We start from the raw sequence: 18,410 nt of genomic DNA, 5'->3' as shown, positions 1-18,410 counted from the left end.
AGGGAGAGCCCGGCCACCCTCCGGAGGAAACTCATTTCAGCCGCCTGTATACGAGATCTCGTTCTTTCGGTCACGACCCACAGCTCATGACCATAGGTGAGGGTAGGAATGTAGATCGACTGATAAATCGAGAGCTTCGCCTTCTGGCTCAGCTCCTTCTTCACCACGACAGACCGGCGCAGAGCCCGCATTACTGCAGACGCCGCACCGATCCGTCTGTCGATCTCACGCTCCATCCTTCCCTCACTCGTGAACAAGACCCCGAGATATTTAAACTCCTCCACTTGAGGCAGGACCTGACTCCCGACCCGGAGAGGGCAATCCACCCTATTCCGGCTGAGGACCATGGTCTCAGATTTTGAGGTGCTGATTCTCATCCCAGCTGCTTCACACTCGGCCGCGAATCGCTCAAGCGAGAGCTGGAGATCACGACCAGATGAAGCCAACAGGACCACGTCATCCGCAAAAAGCAGGGACCCAATCCTGAGGCCACCAAGTCGGATCCCCTCAACCCCTCGGCTGCGCCTAGAAATTCTGTCCATATAAGTTATGAACAGAATCGGTGATAAAGGGCAGCCTTGGCGGAGTCCAACCCTCACCGGAAACGAATCCGACTTACTACCGGCAATGCGGACCAAGCTCTGACACCTGTCGTACAGGGACCGGACAGCTCGTACAAGGGGGTCCGGTACCCCATACTCCCGGAGTACCCCCCACAGGAGCCCCCGGGGGACACGGTCGAATGCCTTCTCCAGGTCCACAAAGCACATGTAGACTGGTTGGGCAAACTCCCATGCCCCCTCCAGGACCCCAAAGAGGGTATAGAGCTGGTCCACTGTTCCGCGACCAGGACGAAAACCACACTGCTCCTCCTCAATCCGGGATTCGACTATCCGGCGGACCCTTCTCTCCAGGACCCCTGAATAGACCTTACCAGGGAGGCTGAGGAGTGTGATTCCCCTGTAATTGGAACACACCCTCCACCCCAGTCTGCCAATCCAGCGGTACTGCCCCCGATGTCCACGCGATGCTGCAGAGGCGTGTCAGCCAGGACAGCCCCATAGCATCCAGAGCCTTAAGGAACTCCGGGCGGATCTCATCCACCCCCGGGGCCTTGCCGCCAAGGAGCTTTTTGACCACCTCAGCGACTTCAGCCCCAGAGATAGGAGAGTCCACCCCTGAGTCCACCAGCTCTGCTCCCTCATGGGAAGACGTGTTGGTAGGATTGAGGAGGTCTTCGAAGTATTCCCTCCACCGACCCACAACATCCCGAGTTGAGGTCAGCAGCACCCCATCTCCACTGTACACAGTATTGATGGAGCACTGCTTCCCCCCCCTGAGCCGCCGGATGGTGGACCAGAATCTCCTCGAAGCCGTCCGGAAGTCTTTCTCCATGGCCTCGCCGAACTCCTCCCATGCCCGAGTTTTTGCCTCGGCAACGGCCGAAGCCGCATGCCGCTTAGCCCGTCGGTACCCATCAGCTGCCTCCAGAGTCCCACAGGCCAAGAAGGCCCGATAGGACTCCTTCTTCAGCTTGACGGCATCCCTCACTGCTGGTGTCCACCAACGAGTCCTGGGATTACCTCCACAACAGGCACCAACGACCTTGCAGCCACAGCTCCGGCTGGCCGCCTCAGCAATAGAGGCACGGAACACAGCCCATTCGGACTCAATGTCCCCCGCCTCACCCGGGACATGTTCGAAGCTCTGCTGAAGGTGGGAGTTGAAGCTCGCTCTGACAGGGGACTCAGCCAGACGTTCCCAGCAGACCCTCACAACACGTTTGGGCCTGCCAGCTCTGACCGGCTTCCTCCCCCACCATCTGAGCCAACTCACCACCAGGTGGTGATCAGTTGACAGCTCCGCCCCCCTCTTCACCCGAGTGTCCAAGGCATGTGGCCGCAGGTCCGACGATACGACTACAAAGTCGATCATTGAACTGCGGCCCAGGGAATCCTGATGCCAGGTGTACATATGGACACTCTTATGCTGGAACATGGTGTTCGTTATAGACAATCCATGACGAGCACAGAAGTCCAATAACAAAACACCATTTGGGTTCAGAGGGGGGGGACCATGCCTCCCAATCACTCCCCTCCAGGTCTCACTGTCATTGCCCACGTGAGCATTGAAGTCCCCCAGCAGAACAATGGAGTCCCCAGAAGGAGCACCCTCCAGCACTCCCTCCAAGGACCCCAGAAAGGGTGGGTACTCTGAACTCCTGTTCGGTGCATAAGCACAGACAACAGTCAGGACCCGTCCCCCCACCCGGAGGCGGAGGGAAACTACCCTTTCATCCACCGGGGTAAACCCCAACGTGCAGGCACCAAGCTGGGGGCTGATGAGAATGCCCACACCTGCTCGGCGCCTCTCACCATGAGCAACTCCAGAGTGGAAGAAGGTCCAGCCCCTCTCGAGGATACTGGTTCCAGAGCCCAAGCCATGCGTCGAGGTGAGTCCAACTATATCTAGTCGGAACCGCTCAACCTCGCGCACAAGCTCAGGCTCCTTCCCCACCAGAGAGGTGACGTTCCACGTCCATAGAGCCAGCTTCTGCAGCCGGGGATCGGACCGCCAGGGTCCCCGCCCCTTGCTGCCGCCCAGCTCACATTGCACCCGACCCCTACGGCTCCTCCCGCAGATGGTGAGCCCACGGGAGGTGGGGCCCATGTAACCCTTTCGGGCTGAGCCCGACCGGGCCCCATGGGCGAAGGCCCGGCCACCAGACGCTCGCTCTCGTACCCCGCCTCCAGGCCTGGCTCCAGAGGGGGGTCCCGGTAACCCGCGTCTGGGCAAGGGAACATTCATGCCCAGGTTGGTCGTCATCATAGGGGTCTATGAGCCGTGCTTGGTCTGGTCCCTCCCCTAGACACCTGTTTGCCATGGGTGACCCTACCAGGGGCATAAAGCCCCCGACAACATAGCTGCTAGGATCTTCAGGACGCACAAACCCCTCCACCACGATAAGGTGACGGCTCAGGGAAATTAAATTATATTTTTTGCAAATTTTTAGTTATTGTTCCTTTTTTAAGTCTCCAGTTATTTGAGTGACTGTTGTCAAGGCCGGATAATCGAATGGGCATTATGGGCACAGGCCCAGGGGCCCACACCCCTGTGGGCCCTACATAGGGCATACACAAGCAGTTTGGACTTAAACATAATGTACATAAAAGCTAGATAGTTACACAACAGTGTCTAGTGTATAAATACTGGTACCACTGGCTGAGAAATGTTAGAAATGTCGTTTCACAGTGGATCATTCACAATTTTCACATTGTAATGGTGTGGAACGGGGTCCCTGTAACACTCTGGGCCCAGGGACCTGTGCACTTTTAATCCGGCCCTAACTGTTGTAAATTTAGCCCTTTTTTTTAATGAAAGGGGATGAATACATATAAGCACAACTGTACAGTGTGAAAACGAACAGTTATTTTAATGGACAGTAATTGTGTAGCCGTGCACGCGCACGTCCATGCACAGACACACTCACACACACACACACGCACGCGCGCCCTCGCAGTTTATTTCTTCACGAGCATCATGCTGGATAGGATCAGTATTTTGCAGCCTGGGGGGCAGAGGTGGCGGTGAGCTGCAGCCGGACGGACCAAGCTGCGCCTGGCTCTACCCGGAACCATTCTGCAGACAGGAAACTACCATTTTACCGCTGGCAGCATCGTCTCCAGACTGGGAACACCTCAACCTGAAACGGGCATCGGGAAAGCAGGCAGACAAGGAGAAAAGCAGGAGCCAAACAAAACAAAGGCGACGTGCTGGGGAAGACGTGCACCAACACGGTCGTACTTTAGGACACCAGAGTCAGACAATATGCACGTTTTGGAGCAGGCCGACGGAAAGGGGTTTTGTTAGCGAGCGAAGAGCAGCCCTCCCGGGCCGATGGAGATCCAGGCCTTCCACGGTGTTTTTCCATGGATGAAGAAAAAGGCCCCGCTGACAGGCAGTAGGGACCCTGCTTTCACAGCGCACTCCCTCCTCCATGTTATCACACTTCTGTTGCCGTGTTTCTGAGAGCTTGTTGCACCCACACGGTGAATGTTAGGAGGTAAAAAACCCAAACAAAAGCTGCTCTTGCAGAAAACTGTGTTTGCTAATGTGCTAACTGCTAAGCTAAGCTCGGCTAACGGCGCGGCTAAGCTGTTAGCAATGCTAGCCTCTGGCTAGAAAACTGATACACATTCTTTATCTGTGACCTAGTTTGGCTATAAACAGTGCTAATTATTGATATGCACTGAAGGTTAATTTAAACACACGTTTATATGTTCACACCGGGCTTCAATTGAGCTAATTTAGTTGTTATAACGGGGTATCAGGGTATTTTTTTTTGCAGTTTGTTATCGTTAGCTACAGTTGTGCTCATATGTATTCATCTCCTTTCATTAAAGAAAAGGCTGAATTTACAACAGTCACTCAAATAACTGGAGACTTTAAAAAGGAACAATAACTAAAAATTTGCTAAAATATAATTTAGTAATATAAGACACTGTTTTTTCCATTTAATTGAGCTGAAAAAAGAAAAAACAAACAAATTGGTCCTGGACAAATGAGAGCAGTTTTCTGTTGAACAGTGGTACAAAATACCTGTCAACAGGTGCAGAAGTCTGACTGAGAGGAACAGAAAATACCTGACTGTAGAGGAAACATTAAAGGATTGTTCAACAAAATATTAGTTTATGAGTGATGTAATGTGTAATAAGTTATCTTATTTGTTTGCTTTTTAAAAAAAAATATTTCTATTGAACCAGAATTAGAAAGTAATGTAATGATTTTCATAAAATTTTTATTTATTATTACTTTAGTCAATTTCAGTTTATTTTACAGATAGCTGTCTTTTTTCTTCTTCTGAAAGGGGATGAATAAATATGAGCACCACTGTATGTGATTGATGGATGTCAGCAGAGTCTGATTGGTCGATTTGATATGAACTGGTATATTCTGTTTTTGTCCTTTTAGTTTCTTGAGCTGCAGCCTCTCGTTGCTGGTGCACACCACCTCACCTTAGACCAAGCAGGAGCGTCAGACCTGTGGATCAACCGGTATGGTGCAAACAGTAATAAAATGACAAAAGATTTGTTTTAATATCTGGGTTTATTAATGTCAGTGTTGATTGCTGATTAAGTGTCAACCTAAATGTAACAGTAATGGACGTGGTAGTTCTGTTGTTATCAACTGTGCAGGTATTTTGATGAATCTTGCATGTTTAACTCCCCTTAAAACTAGCAATGAATCCTTAGATTAAGAAAAAACCCAACAAAATGTACTTATATCATGTATGTAGCATAGAAACTTGCATTTAAGAAAAGTTTGGCTTGGATTAGATCCAGCATGTCAATACTTCAACACTTGTTTTGATAATCAAATCAGTTCATCTCCAGAATATTTACCAGTATGTCGTTAAGCTGTTTATTAGGTTGAAACGGCTCACTTCAGTATAACAACATACTTTATATAAATTATATTATATTAATTTCTCTTTATAATTAAGACAAGAAAAATGCACTTTGTGTTGAACATTAGTAGAAAGTTTGTAACAGTGTGTTTTTCAGTGATATATAGGAGCGGGAAATAACCGTGCCTTTTTTATGCCACTTTAGATTATAAGTAAAACAATCTTATGTGAATGTGATTAATTTTCATATGAATAATTTTGTTTTCTTATTATCTGGAGAAATTAGCCTTTTTCGTAAGATGATTCCCACCTGATTATCACAGAAAAATCCTGAGTAGATCAAGGCTGGATGGAAAATGAGTTGCCAGCACCTGTTTTATTTGATATTTATCTCAATTGGTAAGAATTTGTAAAAAAAAAAAAAAAAAAAAAAAAAAAACAACTAAAAGTGACAAAATTACAGAAAGAAACAATTATCTCAAGAAAATTGCTTGATTTTATTTATTTAGGTACTACGTAAATTATTCCACCATCTTAATAAAAAATCAATGTTTATTATCTGAAGATAATTATGTTAAAAAACAAAGCATGCACAGTGTGTGTCTCTGCTTCCATATTATATATTTACCACCATTACTTATCAGGGAGGGCTGTTCATCAAGTCTGTTACCCCCCCTACCCTCCCCCCCAATAGTGTGCACACTGTGTTTTTTATTTAAATGAAATAGTAACACAAACTACTATCTGTTAAAAACTGCATATAAAATTGCAATATCTAATGTTGAATGTTGATTTTAAATAAGCGGGAAAAAAACTCTTTATTACTGCTCTACAAAGTTTCCCCGTCTGTAACAGAGAGATGAGACTTTGCAAAGTCCAGTGCAAGACAGAAAAGTATTGGGTAATATTCCTGCCTCTGGAACAAAATACTAAACTCTTTTCATTAGTTATCAGTATTGTTTGTAATTAAAAAAAAACTAAAAAAAAAACCAAACTACCACAACATTGTAATTCTCTTCTGAGATAAATAAAGTACTTTTCATTTTATAGTTTACTAAAAAAATTAGACAAGTTTTTTTCCCCCACATGTTAGAGTTGCACGTGGATGCTTAAAATCCAGTCATAGCAGTTTCTGATTACTCCCAGTTATCAGACATTCATGGTTAAATTAATGGACGCCTGTCCAGGGACTACACAAATTAGCTTGTTAGGTAAAGTCCGGTATGTTTAAATCTGTTGCTATAGATGTTCATCAAGATGTGCTGTCCCTGTCAAAGTAATAAATACACAAATGAATGAATAAATAAATAATAAAAAGATGTTTAAAAAATCGTTTTAAGATTTTCACCAGAGTTTCTGAATCTCTGCTGAACCCTCATCTCTCAACCTCTGTTGAACTCATTGTGTTCAAATGAAAACCACTGGAAAACTGATATAATCCATTTTTATGTTTGGTGTTTATCCATTTTGTCCCAAAAATATCCCGTCGTCCTAAAAATGTTGACAGGTTGGATACGAAGCATGTAAATGTTTCTTCAGGTGGGAGAGAGAGGAGTGTTACATCCTGTTTGAGTCACTAGCTTCATATTCTCTGCAACAGCATCAGCTGAAATCTTCACATGTTGATTACTGCACACTCACACTGGCAATTTAAACTTTTTATGTTGCATAAAATCAAACAGAATGATGTCAGTGGTAAAAATAAGACTCATGAGTTTGGATGTTTTTACTCATCAAACAGCGTAGGCTTTTCTCTCTTAGTTTATGTGTAAGCTAACCTTTTGGCTGCTGTCCGATTGGTTGATCCTGCAAACGAAATGGAAAAACATCGTGAATGACTCATCAGTTTATTTTCTTTGGGCAAACTATTTTCATTATCTGTAATATAAGTGATGGGGGAAACGTTGGCATGAGGCATCATGCTTTCATGTTGTTTGCATGTTGCCTCTCTCCTCTTCATGAACATCATGTCTCAGGAGCACTTTCAGGAGATAAATGTATATTTTTATATCTCCATAACGTATAAGTCATTAGCTAATCATAACAGAATTTGACATAAATATGAAACAAGAAAAAACTGATGAAGTTATGACATGTTAATATCCAGAAGGTTAGCTTTTACTGTTTACATGATAGTAGAAAAACAGAGGGAGCTGATGTTCAGCAGATGACTTGCATGTCTGCCTTGAAACTGCTGACAACCGGAAATATTGTTTAGTTTGGTCAGCTTTATTGGCCAAACCAAAACATGCATGTCATCTTGCTAAATTCCTCTCAAATTCCCGTCTGACAGATATTATTATAAGCTTGGACAGACGTGGATTGGAGCTAGAAATATCCAGCAATGAGAGTTTAATTCTTCAAGCTGACAACAGGTTTGATGGCAGAAGTAGGCTGCAGCCTCCTCGCATGTTTGATCAGCATTCATTGTGTCCGTGGAGATTACATCCGCTGGCTGTTGGGCCTTTACACGAACTGTACCCACACACACACACACGCAACCACACAGACCAGAATAACACACCCAGAATTATAAATACACATTCTGTTTAGCACAAGGATGAGTTTAAATTTCTTCCACATTTGGAGACAACTTCCCTTTTGTTTCACCTTCTTCCCCCCCATGTAGCAGGTTTTCTTTGGAAGATTTACTACTTAACCTTTTTTTCTGTTTTGCTCATCACAAATAATCGCAGCAGGTTGTTGTATTTGCTGATAAAAAAAAGCAAAGAAAAAAATCTTCCATGCATTATCACTTTGTATCACTGTCACTGCCAAGCTGCAAGCTGTACACAGATGTGACGGCACATATGAGGATGTTTGGTCTCTGGTTTCTGTCTCAGGGGATGCTTGTCCATGTCGAGCATTCTGCACCAAGCCAAGCGAAGGTCAAAATGACAAGCTTCATGCGTTGTCACTGTTGTAAATACACAGTATTAAGGCAACAACTTGACTTATTTCTTGTTTGTACTGCTTACTAAGATTAGTGGTTGATTCTTATATTATTAAAAATGAAGAATTGGAGGTGATTATGTTTTGGTTTAGATTGGTGAATCTATATGAAGAGTTCAAGTGTTCCCATTGACTTTACATTCACTTCATCTGCCCGTGTTGTTTATTAATACGACTGATTGGCTCAAAGTGCAGCCTCTGTGAAGACGGTGGAAGTTGGAAGCAGACGGTGGTTTTGAGTTTGGACTGATGATTAATGACTTGTTTATAATGAGGTCATTTGAGCTGTAATATTGGAGGGCAGTAATTGATTGGCATGTTTATTTTCACACTGGCTGCTTGGAAAAACTGAAAAAGCAATCTGTTTAATAATGATTGCATTTGCATATCTTCCCTGCAGAGCAGGGTTTCTTTTTGAGCTGTTTTGGCTGCTCTGGGTAATGCTGAATTAAATCAGTTGTGAGTGAAAAGCTTTTCAACTTTTAGACATGGTATACTAATAAAGTGAAGAAGAAGAAGAAATTTTATTTATATAGCACCTTTCACAGAAATAAAATCACAAAGTGCTTCACAGAGTGCAAAGGGGAACAGCAACAACACAAAATAAACAAATGTACATTTGAAAAATCTGTATCAGAAGACAGTCAACTAAAAGTGGTCTCCATGTTGCAGCTGAAATATACACCGCTCGTCCTAAGGGCAGAAATTGCTCATTGTGATATTAAGTTGCAGCCACTTTAGTTTTAATTACAGCACACATTCAACATGGTATCATTTCAGCAAGCTTCTGCAATGTCACAAGATTTATTTCTGTCTGGAGTTGCAGTAAGTAATTGACCTAAAGATGGACAACTCTGGTCCTCCTCAGCTTCAGTGCTTCATGTTTTATTCGATCCTGGAATTTTCATTGTGGCAAATAAAGAAAAGGTAACCATGATGGCACTTTTAATGTTGCTGAACAGCCCCAGATCATAGACTCCCCCCACAGACTTGTACAGTAACCACTAGGCATGATGTCTGCAACACTTCATCTGCATCTTTTCTTACCCTGATGTTCCCATCGCTCTGTAACAGGGTAAATCTGGACTAATAAGACCACATGACCTTCTTCCACTGCTCCAGAGTTCAATCTTTATGCTCCCTAGCAAGTTGAAGCCCTTTTTCTGGTCATCCTTACTGATTAGTGATCTTCTAAATGCTACACAGCTGTTCAGTCCCAGTCACTTGATTTCTCTTCGCATTGTTCATGTGGAAATACTCTTACTTTCTCTATAAAACATCAATGTTTCTTCTGTTGATGCCAATGATTTAACCTTTTTCAAACAGATAAAGATTTTCAGGAAAAAAAAAGATTTAACAGAATTAACACATATCCAACACCACGGATGTGTCTTTTGTTGTGTTTGTTTGTAAAACAAAAAGCTGCTCATTGCACCAGTTAGAACTAAATAAGGATGTGGATCTAAAAACAAATCATGATTCAATTCAATTCCAATTTTTGGGGTTACTATTTGATTCAGAATTGATTCTTACTTCATAATCGATTCATAATAATCAAACTTAAGTAACAAAAGGTGCTAATTTTAAAGTAACTTCATTCTTCTATAAGACAGAAGAAACTGAGAAATTATTCGGGTCGATTTGATTTAAATCCTGACACATACAAAACTTTTTTTTGCCAGTCATTTTTCTTATTTTTCAATCTTGAAAAAAACACAGTAGCCAGACCATCATTCTACTGCCATAATGCCCAAGAAAGCAAGTAAAAAGATCAATAAAAACAGTTAAAAAAAAAGACAAAAACTTTTATTATGGATTATTTTTATTTATTTGAAAAATAAATTTTTTTAAATAAAAAAAAAAATAGATTTTTAAAATTGTGAAGCAAAAAAAATCCAGATTTTAGTTTTTAATTTTTAAATTTGATTCCCCACCCCTAGAATTAAAAACTGGTTGGCAGCAGAAACATCATCATCCTAACCTTGTTTGTTCCATTAGGTTCAGGTGGTGACTTATTTATTTATTTATTTATTTATTTTTATCATTAATCAAATCATACTTTATAAAGAACTTTTCATGCAACCAGCAACACAAAGTGCTTCATATATAAAAAACAATTTCTGCATATTAAAATAAATGCTTCACACCCAAAGTATTTATGTAACAACATATGCATGCATCCCCCCACACTCTCAAAAACAAACAAAAAAAAACTATGTTGGTAATGCAGCATCAAGAGCCACAGCCACGTTAAAACTTGATGCATTTGAGAAGAATTCAAGATAACACAAAAGGCTTTAAACTCATAAGTCAATCACTTTCTTACATTAAAAAAACGGATGCTGTGGTTTGTATTCTATCAAGTTCAGCTGAAATCCGTTACTTTTGCTCAGACTGATTTGTTGAAAGTAAAGTTTGCAGTTTGTTTAGCTTATATGATCCACATCAAGTCACAGAATCACTAACAGCAGTATTGTTGCTATTCAATTTTTTTTCTTTCTCTCAGGCTCCTCAAAGGACTCGATGACAGGAAAGAAGGCCGGTGAAGCAATGTTTCGTCCTCCACTGAAATAACTGACACACTCGACACAACGTGGGGCTGGTTGAACTGCTTTGGAATATGAGACACTTAAAAAAAACACTACAGACTGTTTTTCTAATATAATTTTGTATATTTCTTATTTATGATCCATTTTATAACATCCCACCGAAGCACTTGAAGGCTTCACTCCCAAATGAAGAGTAGATGCATTAGTGATACATTTATGTGGAAAAAAAATCAAGCATGGACTTTTTAATGGGCTACAGTGGCTTGTAAGGGTGTCACTGTAAACCAGACCTTAGTTTAATAAGGGCTCTTTACCATTTTTATTACTACACACTTAGTGCACGGGGTAGTTCCAACCCCTGGACACTTTGCCACAGTTTTATTGGGAGATGTTTCAGTTCAGCAAGTACCCCATGGACATTTTAGAGATGCTAAGTGGACACCAAGCCCACCAGTTCAAAGGCCTTGGATTGGAGCGGCAGCTGAGTCACCAACAGCAAGTCCAACTGCAGCATCAGCAGCAGCTCCAGCAGCAGCACCAGCCCTCTGGTGATGCCTCTGGGAGCCTCCTGTCGGGCCTCGGACTGGGATCCCTCCAGAGCTCCAGGAGCAATGCCTTCGCCGACTCCTCGTCATTGTTCGCCAAAATGAGCGCACCACCGCCATCCATCTCCCACCAGAGCCAGTCGTCTTCGTCGTCCCACAGCTCCAGGAAGTCCAGCAAGATGAGCAGCAGTAGCAGCAGCGGGAGCTCGTCATCGGGTTACCCCCAGTTTCTGCGGCCTTTTCATCCAGCAGAGGCGGCACTGGCTCAGGAGCAGCTGCACTCCGGGATGGGCCGTTTTGACTTTAGTGGGAGCAGCAGTGGAGGGAGCGCTGGGGTGATCGGGGTCACATCTGCACCACCGCCTCCACCGTTGCATCCAGGTCTATCTGTCCCCCAGCCCTCTCCCGGCCCTTCCACCTCATCACCGTCCCCTTCCACCTCCGTTTCAGTCTCCAACAACCCCTCCGGCAGCACAGCAGTCCCCCTAGTTGGCCAGTCCGACCCCCGCAGCCTTCACCAGCAGTTCAGTTGCATGCTCGCTGCTAACCAGTACTTCCTATCTGGCGTCCCGACCAACAGCAGCCTGGAGCAGTTTCTGGTCCAGCAAGGCACTCATAATCACTTGGGCTTGGGTCTTAGCCAGGGGGCCACTGAGTCAAACTCAGCCCTGGCCCCTCCTCCCGCCCTGCACTCCTCCCACAGCCACAGTCACTCAGCGCCACAGCCTCAGCAGCAACAGCAGCAGCTAACCCCTCACGCCTTATCTCATCCACACAGCCACGCTCACCACCCACACCCTCTCCACCCAGCCCCTCAGCCAGCCCCACTGGGGGGCTTTGATTTCCAAGGAATTCCAGTGCTTTCCTCCAACCAGATAGCATCTTTAATGCAACAAGAAGCCGGCCTTCCCCTCCCCCTGCCTCTGCACCTGTCCCTATCTAAAGACGATAGCGCAAAGTCAGGAGACAGCACATCGACTTCAGTTTCGAGTGGGGGGAGCAGGAGGAAGAAGGCCATGGCAGGTTACTTGCCTCAAAGGAAAACCGACAGTAGCAGCCACAGTCACAGCAGCCATAGCAGCAGCAGCAGCAGCGTTACCAACTGCCACAACAGCAGCTCGAGTGGGCACAGCCAGAGCTCTTCATCTGGCCTTGTGGGAGGAGGATCTGGGGGTGTTGGGCTAAGTGGCATCGGAAGTGAGCCACAGCACTCATCTCTTCTCTCATCTTCCTCACAGCAGCAGTCATCCTCCACTGTCTCTTCATCTACATCTGCCCCCACTTCTTCCAATTCCACCTCAGTGCTTGTAGCCAACGGCGACCAACAGCTGTCAAAAACACAAGAAAGTCACAACAATGGTTCATCTGGACAGCCTGAACCGGAGCCCCTTTATCACTGTGGTGAATGTGGTAAGACCTTCACACACCTCTCCAGCCTTCGAAGGCATCTCCGCAGCCACGGCTTGACGCCAGAAAGCCAGAGCAGGAAGTCGGACTGCAACTCTCCGAGCCCGGAGAGGATATTCTGCTGTGGCGAATGTGGGAAGAGATTCAAAAAGAGGGGTCACCTCATCCAACACAGCGTCACCCACTCAGAAAACCGGCCTTTCGTCTGCAGCATCTGCCAGAAGTCCTTTAACCGCAGAGAGTCGCTTACGCGGCACGAGAAGATCCACGACGAGAAGCCGTTCCGCTGCCCGGCATGTGGGCGTTGTTTCCGTGAGAGCACCTCTCTCCTCAACCACGCTGCATCAGGCGCTTGCGGCAAACCTCCTCGCAGTTCCAAAAACAGGGCCAGCGGTGGAGCCAACTCATCATCCGGCCCCAGCAGCGGTAAAATGGGAAGCAGCACGGATAGGGTGAGAATTTCAAATGATGGGGCCGGACTGGGAAATGACAAGTATGCAACAGACTATTCCAGAAATCGCTACCAAAGCCAGGCGCCCTATAACAGTGCTGTTGATGATTACAGACGATCACAACCTTCATCTCTGTACTCTCCAGAGACTACGCTAGCCAATGAAATGTCCAGCCAAACTCTTCGTAAGGCCCCTTTGGCCCCAACTCTTCATCCTCATCCACAAAGTCAGCAGCAGCAGCAGCAGCATCATCATCAACAGCAGCCACAACAGCAGCCCCACCTCCCCCTGTCCTCCCTGTTGGATGATTCAGAGGACGAGGTCACGAGCAGTGCGATGTCGGCCATTGCTGCTGCAGCCGCAGCCTCTTGCGATATAAGCACAGAGAGCCGAGAAGGAGAGAGGAGGGACATCATCGGAGGCCTGCTGGGGGGGTTGGGGTTTGGTAACATCGGTGGACCATCATCCACGTCTACCCTCAATGGTTCCACCATTCCTTTGACCCACCCCAGCCAGCCTCACACAAAGCCCAGGAGACCACGGAAACCTCGAGAGAAAAGGGACCCAAACGCCATTGTGAGGAGGAGGAGGAGTCCGGCGCCACCGGGGGACGGCTCAGACCGGCCGTACGGGTGCCAGATATGCGGCAAACGCTTCAGAAGGGCCGAAACTCTGCGGCGCCACAACCGCGTTCACACAGGGGAGAAGCCTCACGCCTGCGAAGTGTGCGGTAAAATGTTCCGAGAGCCTTTCCACCTCACCAAACATCTCACCGTGCACTCCGGTCAGAAGAACTACAAATGCAATCTCTGCGGGAAGATGTTTGCCTATGCACAGAGTCTGGTAAGACACGGGAAGCTGCACAGAAAAGGTGAAATCGACAACCAGGGAAGGAGGATAAAAGGAGCCGCTGCTGCCATCAGTCAGGTCGCCAACTCTGGGAACTCCGACTACTTCTCGGCATGCTCCCAAGAGGAGAAGTCTCCCACGTCTGGCACCCCCTCTCAAAGACTTTATACCTGCACAGTCTGCTGGAAGTCCTTCCGCCACTATTTCCACCTCACAGCACATCAACAGACTATCCACGGTGGGGGAGTGGGGCTGGAGAAGTCCTTTCGTTGTGAAGTGTGTGGGAAAGCCTTTGCCTACTCCAACAGCCTGGTGCGGCACAAATTGTCTCAGCATGGCATCGACCGCAACGGCCAGCGTGTCAACCAGTCCCAACCCTCTGGATACTCGCCGCTCTTTTATGATTCTGGATCAGGTTCTAACTATGCTGGATCATCCCACATGCAGCAGGGAGTTTCTGAGCAGCAACAACAGCAGCAGCAACAACAGCAGCAGCAGCAGCAGCAACAACAGCAGCAGCAACAACAGCAGCAGCAGCAACAACAGCAGCAGCAGCAGCAGCTCCAGCACCCTTTTCACTACCAAGCAAAAAACTTCCAAAAGCGGCATGGCCAGACAAGAAAGCATAGAAAGAAAAAAAGGCGCGTGGTGATCCACAGCATCATGAGAGATGGGAGGCTGGTGGGCGTCCCTCTGAGCGAAGACACGCGCAGGAAGTTAATGATTCTGAGGAAAAAGAGGGGCAAACTGCAGGCACAGCTCAACAGAAAAAAGCTCCTGGGCCAGCTGAAGATAAAGGGCGGGGGTCTGAAGGTGAAGTCGTGGTGCGGGGGAGCCGTCAGAGTCACCGGCCTCACCTCTATGGACATCCCTCTCAAGCGCTTCCCCTGCCCCATCTGCCCCAGTACCACTTACGCCAAACAGGGCTCTCTGCTGGTCCACCACGCCATCAGGCACCCGCCGAGAATCTCAGGCCGCCACGCTCGCCTATGGTGCCAGGTGTGCGGGAGACGCACCACCTCGTTGCACAAAGCCTTGAAACACAGGGGCCAGCATCTTAAGCAAGCTGCATTCCAATGCCATAAATGCCGACACCGTTTCTGGAACCCCTGGCTCCTGGCCCGGCACAAGTTCTCCTGCCGGGGGGTGGCCAGCGTCAGCGGGGTCGGAAACTGGGGACTGATGAAGATGAGTCCGCCGTCTTCGTCTCGAGACCATTCAGATGGCGAGCTTTCACCAGTCCAGCTGACTGTTCCAGTTCTAGTCCAGCCTGAGAGATCAACAGTTCTGACTGAGTACAGTCCGTAAACACAGACCGTTTTTCTAGACTAGAGTGTTTTTGATGTTTATTTTTAATAAATATTCCGAGAGGAAAGCGAGAGCTAGCAAGTTTTTAACAAAAATAAACAAACAAACAAAAAAAAAAAGGGATGGGAGAACAGGGGAGAGTTCAGTACGACTATCCCTGTGCCCCGACCTGCATATCTCTCTGTACCCCAGCAGAGGTGGTCGATGAAGTAAGGAGGACTTAAAAAGACCCTGAATCAAAACCACCTTCATCATCCATCTCCTCTTCCTCAAAGAAGACATCCACAATCACATGAATTTAGTAGCAGCTGTTTTAAGATTAAATTCATCCAGTTTCCACCCAGTCAGTGTTGGTTCATACATAGGAATTAAATGCCTTTTGTTTTTGTTTTTTTCCCCCCATTTTATTCCTTGTTATTTGTTCCCAGAGAGGACAAACTCATTTTATACGAAGATTCCCCCCGAAATAAACTAAATCTTTAAGACAAAAAAAAGGAAATCCTGACTTAACACCAAGTAGCTCATGAGAATGACTCCTAGCGCAGCAAAGAGTTCATTTGTCAGAATATCAGGCTAATTTATGCGCCAAAAAATGAGTTAGGATGAACAAAAGTGTTGCAGACTTTTTTTTATGTACACTACTTTTTTTTCTTTCCAAGAGAAGTGTGAATGGAGAGAAAACACGACTCAAGCTGTTGATGTGTTAAGGATTTGAAAAGGACGGCAGAAATAATGTGTACTGTACAATTAGTATTATATTTTATTATATATTCTGTTTTTTACTCCAAGTATGATTTCTTTAATCATTGTTGGTATTGTACGGGTGGGAGGGAACGAGTTGGGACTATCTTTGTAAAACAGCAGGATGACTATATGTATCGATGTGATATTTTCCCCCCTTTTTAGAGCCCAGTTTACCTGTTCCCTCAGTTCCACAATTATGCCCCATTTTTGTATTAAAAGCGTGTACACATAGTTCATTACTTCAGTCCTGTCCAGATGTGCTTTTTTCTGTTCAACTAAGACATGTAACATTATTACTAAAATACTATCCCTCTTTGCCTAAAAGTGAGTTGTTGAAAACCCTTAAATAAAAAAAAAAAAAAAAAAAAGAAATTTTACATTCAGTTTTGCCTTAAATTTTAATTTAGATGAACGCATCAAATTTGTTAGCAGGCTAGATTAATATAAAACCAGCTGCAGCTCAGCTTGTCCTAAAATCTTGGTAGAAATTAATTTTAGAAAGGTCTTCAATTTGAACATATTACCTGTAATAAAAAAAAAAGACTGTTTTTGGAAACAGATAAATATGGACAAGTATTTATTACATGGTACCATTTGGGGAGGAAGACAATGCCCCCTTTGTCTGAAGTATCCACAAATCATTTCCGTCCAACCTTTGCAGGGACAATGAGACGACTCTTGCAGTTGGTACCTTTGAAGGCCAGTTTCTAAAATACACACGCTGAAATTCAGTTTAGGTTAATGCAAAGTTATTTTTAATGTGTGTTTCCTTGATTTAGACAGAAACATGCTGCTATATGGATATTTAAGGTTCTTTATAGATTTTTTTTTAGCATTTACTATCAGCATGTACCTTCTGTACAATTTTTTTTTTATTTACTTTATATTGAGAAATCTTTAGTCAGGCTAAGAAAGAAATTATACATTTATATTTACATTGTATTGGTAAGAAAAGTCTTCAAATATAACGTATCCAAGAGGAGCTGATAATCATGAGGTGATCACAATTTGGTTCTTTAGTTGCATAAATACACCGGAATGACAGATTGAGTCAGGTCATGATGAGGTTAAAAAATGTTTTTCCAGTCACTTAAGTTCATTCAACACAGCTGCTTTTTCCCTCCCAAGTGTGAAATTACTTAAAACAGAGTAAGTGTGTATTGAGCCCACATAATCTTGCAGTGCTAATAAACAGCCACTAGATGGAGCAATATGTGCATGATTGTAGAACATGGTGTCTGAAAAGTCTGGAGGAAACGAGAGGAAATTAATTTAGACAATAAACGGTTCATAAAACTAATATTAAAAACAAGTGCTGTCAAAATGTTATTCTCTTTTCACTGTCAGTATATACACACTACTGTTTAGTGCTTTTTATTCTTTACATGTATGATACCCAATGTACATATATGGCATGTACCTCTGTGAACTTCCAGTGTGCAGCTACTTTTCCTGATTTATGGGTCTGCCAAATTAATATCCAGGCAAAACACTGGGAATGACATTTTTACAAGTGATTTTCTCTACATTTACAAGCTCCAGTGGAAGTTAGGTTGGTGACTTTAGCTCATGTAAATGTCAAAAATCATGTTTAATAGACATGTATTACACTGTTGAGGTTAAATCTGCTTAACCACACAGATAAACCTGGCTATTACACTCATTTTTATGTGTCAGAATATATATTGCAGCGGGGTCCTGTATAATTACACCCTACACAAGCTGTAAGCAAGCCAAGAAATTATGTCATTGTGCTTTGATTAAAAACACTGTTCGGAAAATTAGAACCATTGCAGACGAGTAAAAAAAACAAAACATGCAAAGTGTGAGAAAATGATATTTTTATACAAAACTGTGCTATAAATAAATATCTAGATGCTTTCTAAAAGTAAAAACAACCCCATTTTACAAATCACACAATAGTTTAATAGGAAAAGACAAAAATAAAGATGTGTCACACCATAAACGACCAAATTTATACCCACATATAGTTTGCATAACTACTACGAGGAAGTAAACACGATCTTTAATCGATCCTTCAGAAGTCAAAACAATAAACAAACGTCCCAATTGGCCTCTCACGCGGCAATTGCATGGGGAAGCCTGTGGGCGGAGACTATGACCTAATTTAGACCAATAGGAGGCCGAGAACGAGGGAGAGTGACCTATATTGAGCCAATCGCAGCGCAGCTCAGTT

The 18,410-nt window shown here is 44.6% G+C and overlaps 1 protein-coding gene across 1 annotated transcript; it reads left to right on the top strand.

Annotated features, from left to right (window-relative positions):
- The first annotated feature begins 3,702 nt into the window (after positions 1-3,702).
- Positions 3,703-16,282, top strand: znf865 (zinc finger protein 865). The gene is made up of 3 exons (XM_079258238.1): positions 3,703-4,063; positions 4,972-5,054; positions 10,866-16,282. The coding sequence occupies exon 3, from the start codon at positions 11,297-11,299 to the stop codon at positions 15,467-15,469; it is 4,173 nt and encodes a 1,390-aa protein (XP_079114364.1). The 5' UTR covers positions 3,703-4,063; positions 4,972-5,054; positions 10,866-11,296; the 3' UTR covers positions 15,470-16,282.
- Positions 16,283-18,410: the final 2,128 nt, after the last annotated feature.

The sequence above is a fragment of the Telmatherina bonti genome (assembly GCF_933228915.1).
Source record: "Telmatherina bonti genome assembly, chromosome: 19".
Taxonomy (NCBI): domain Eukaryota; kingdom Metazoa; phylum Chordata; class Actinopteri; order Atheriniformes; family Telmatherinidae; genus Telmatherina; species Telmatherina bonti.
This window is presented reverse-complemented; position numbering and strand designations above follow the sequence as displayed.

Excerpts from the sequence above, each read along its gene's own strand:
- znf865 (XM_079258238.1), top strand. The coding sequence starts at position 11,297 with ATGTTTCAGTTCAGCAAGTACCCCATGGACATTTTAGAGATGCTAAGT.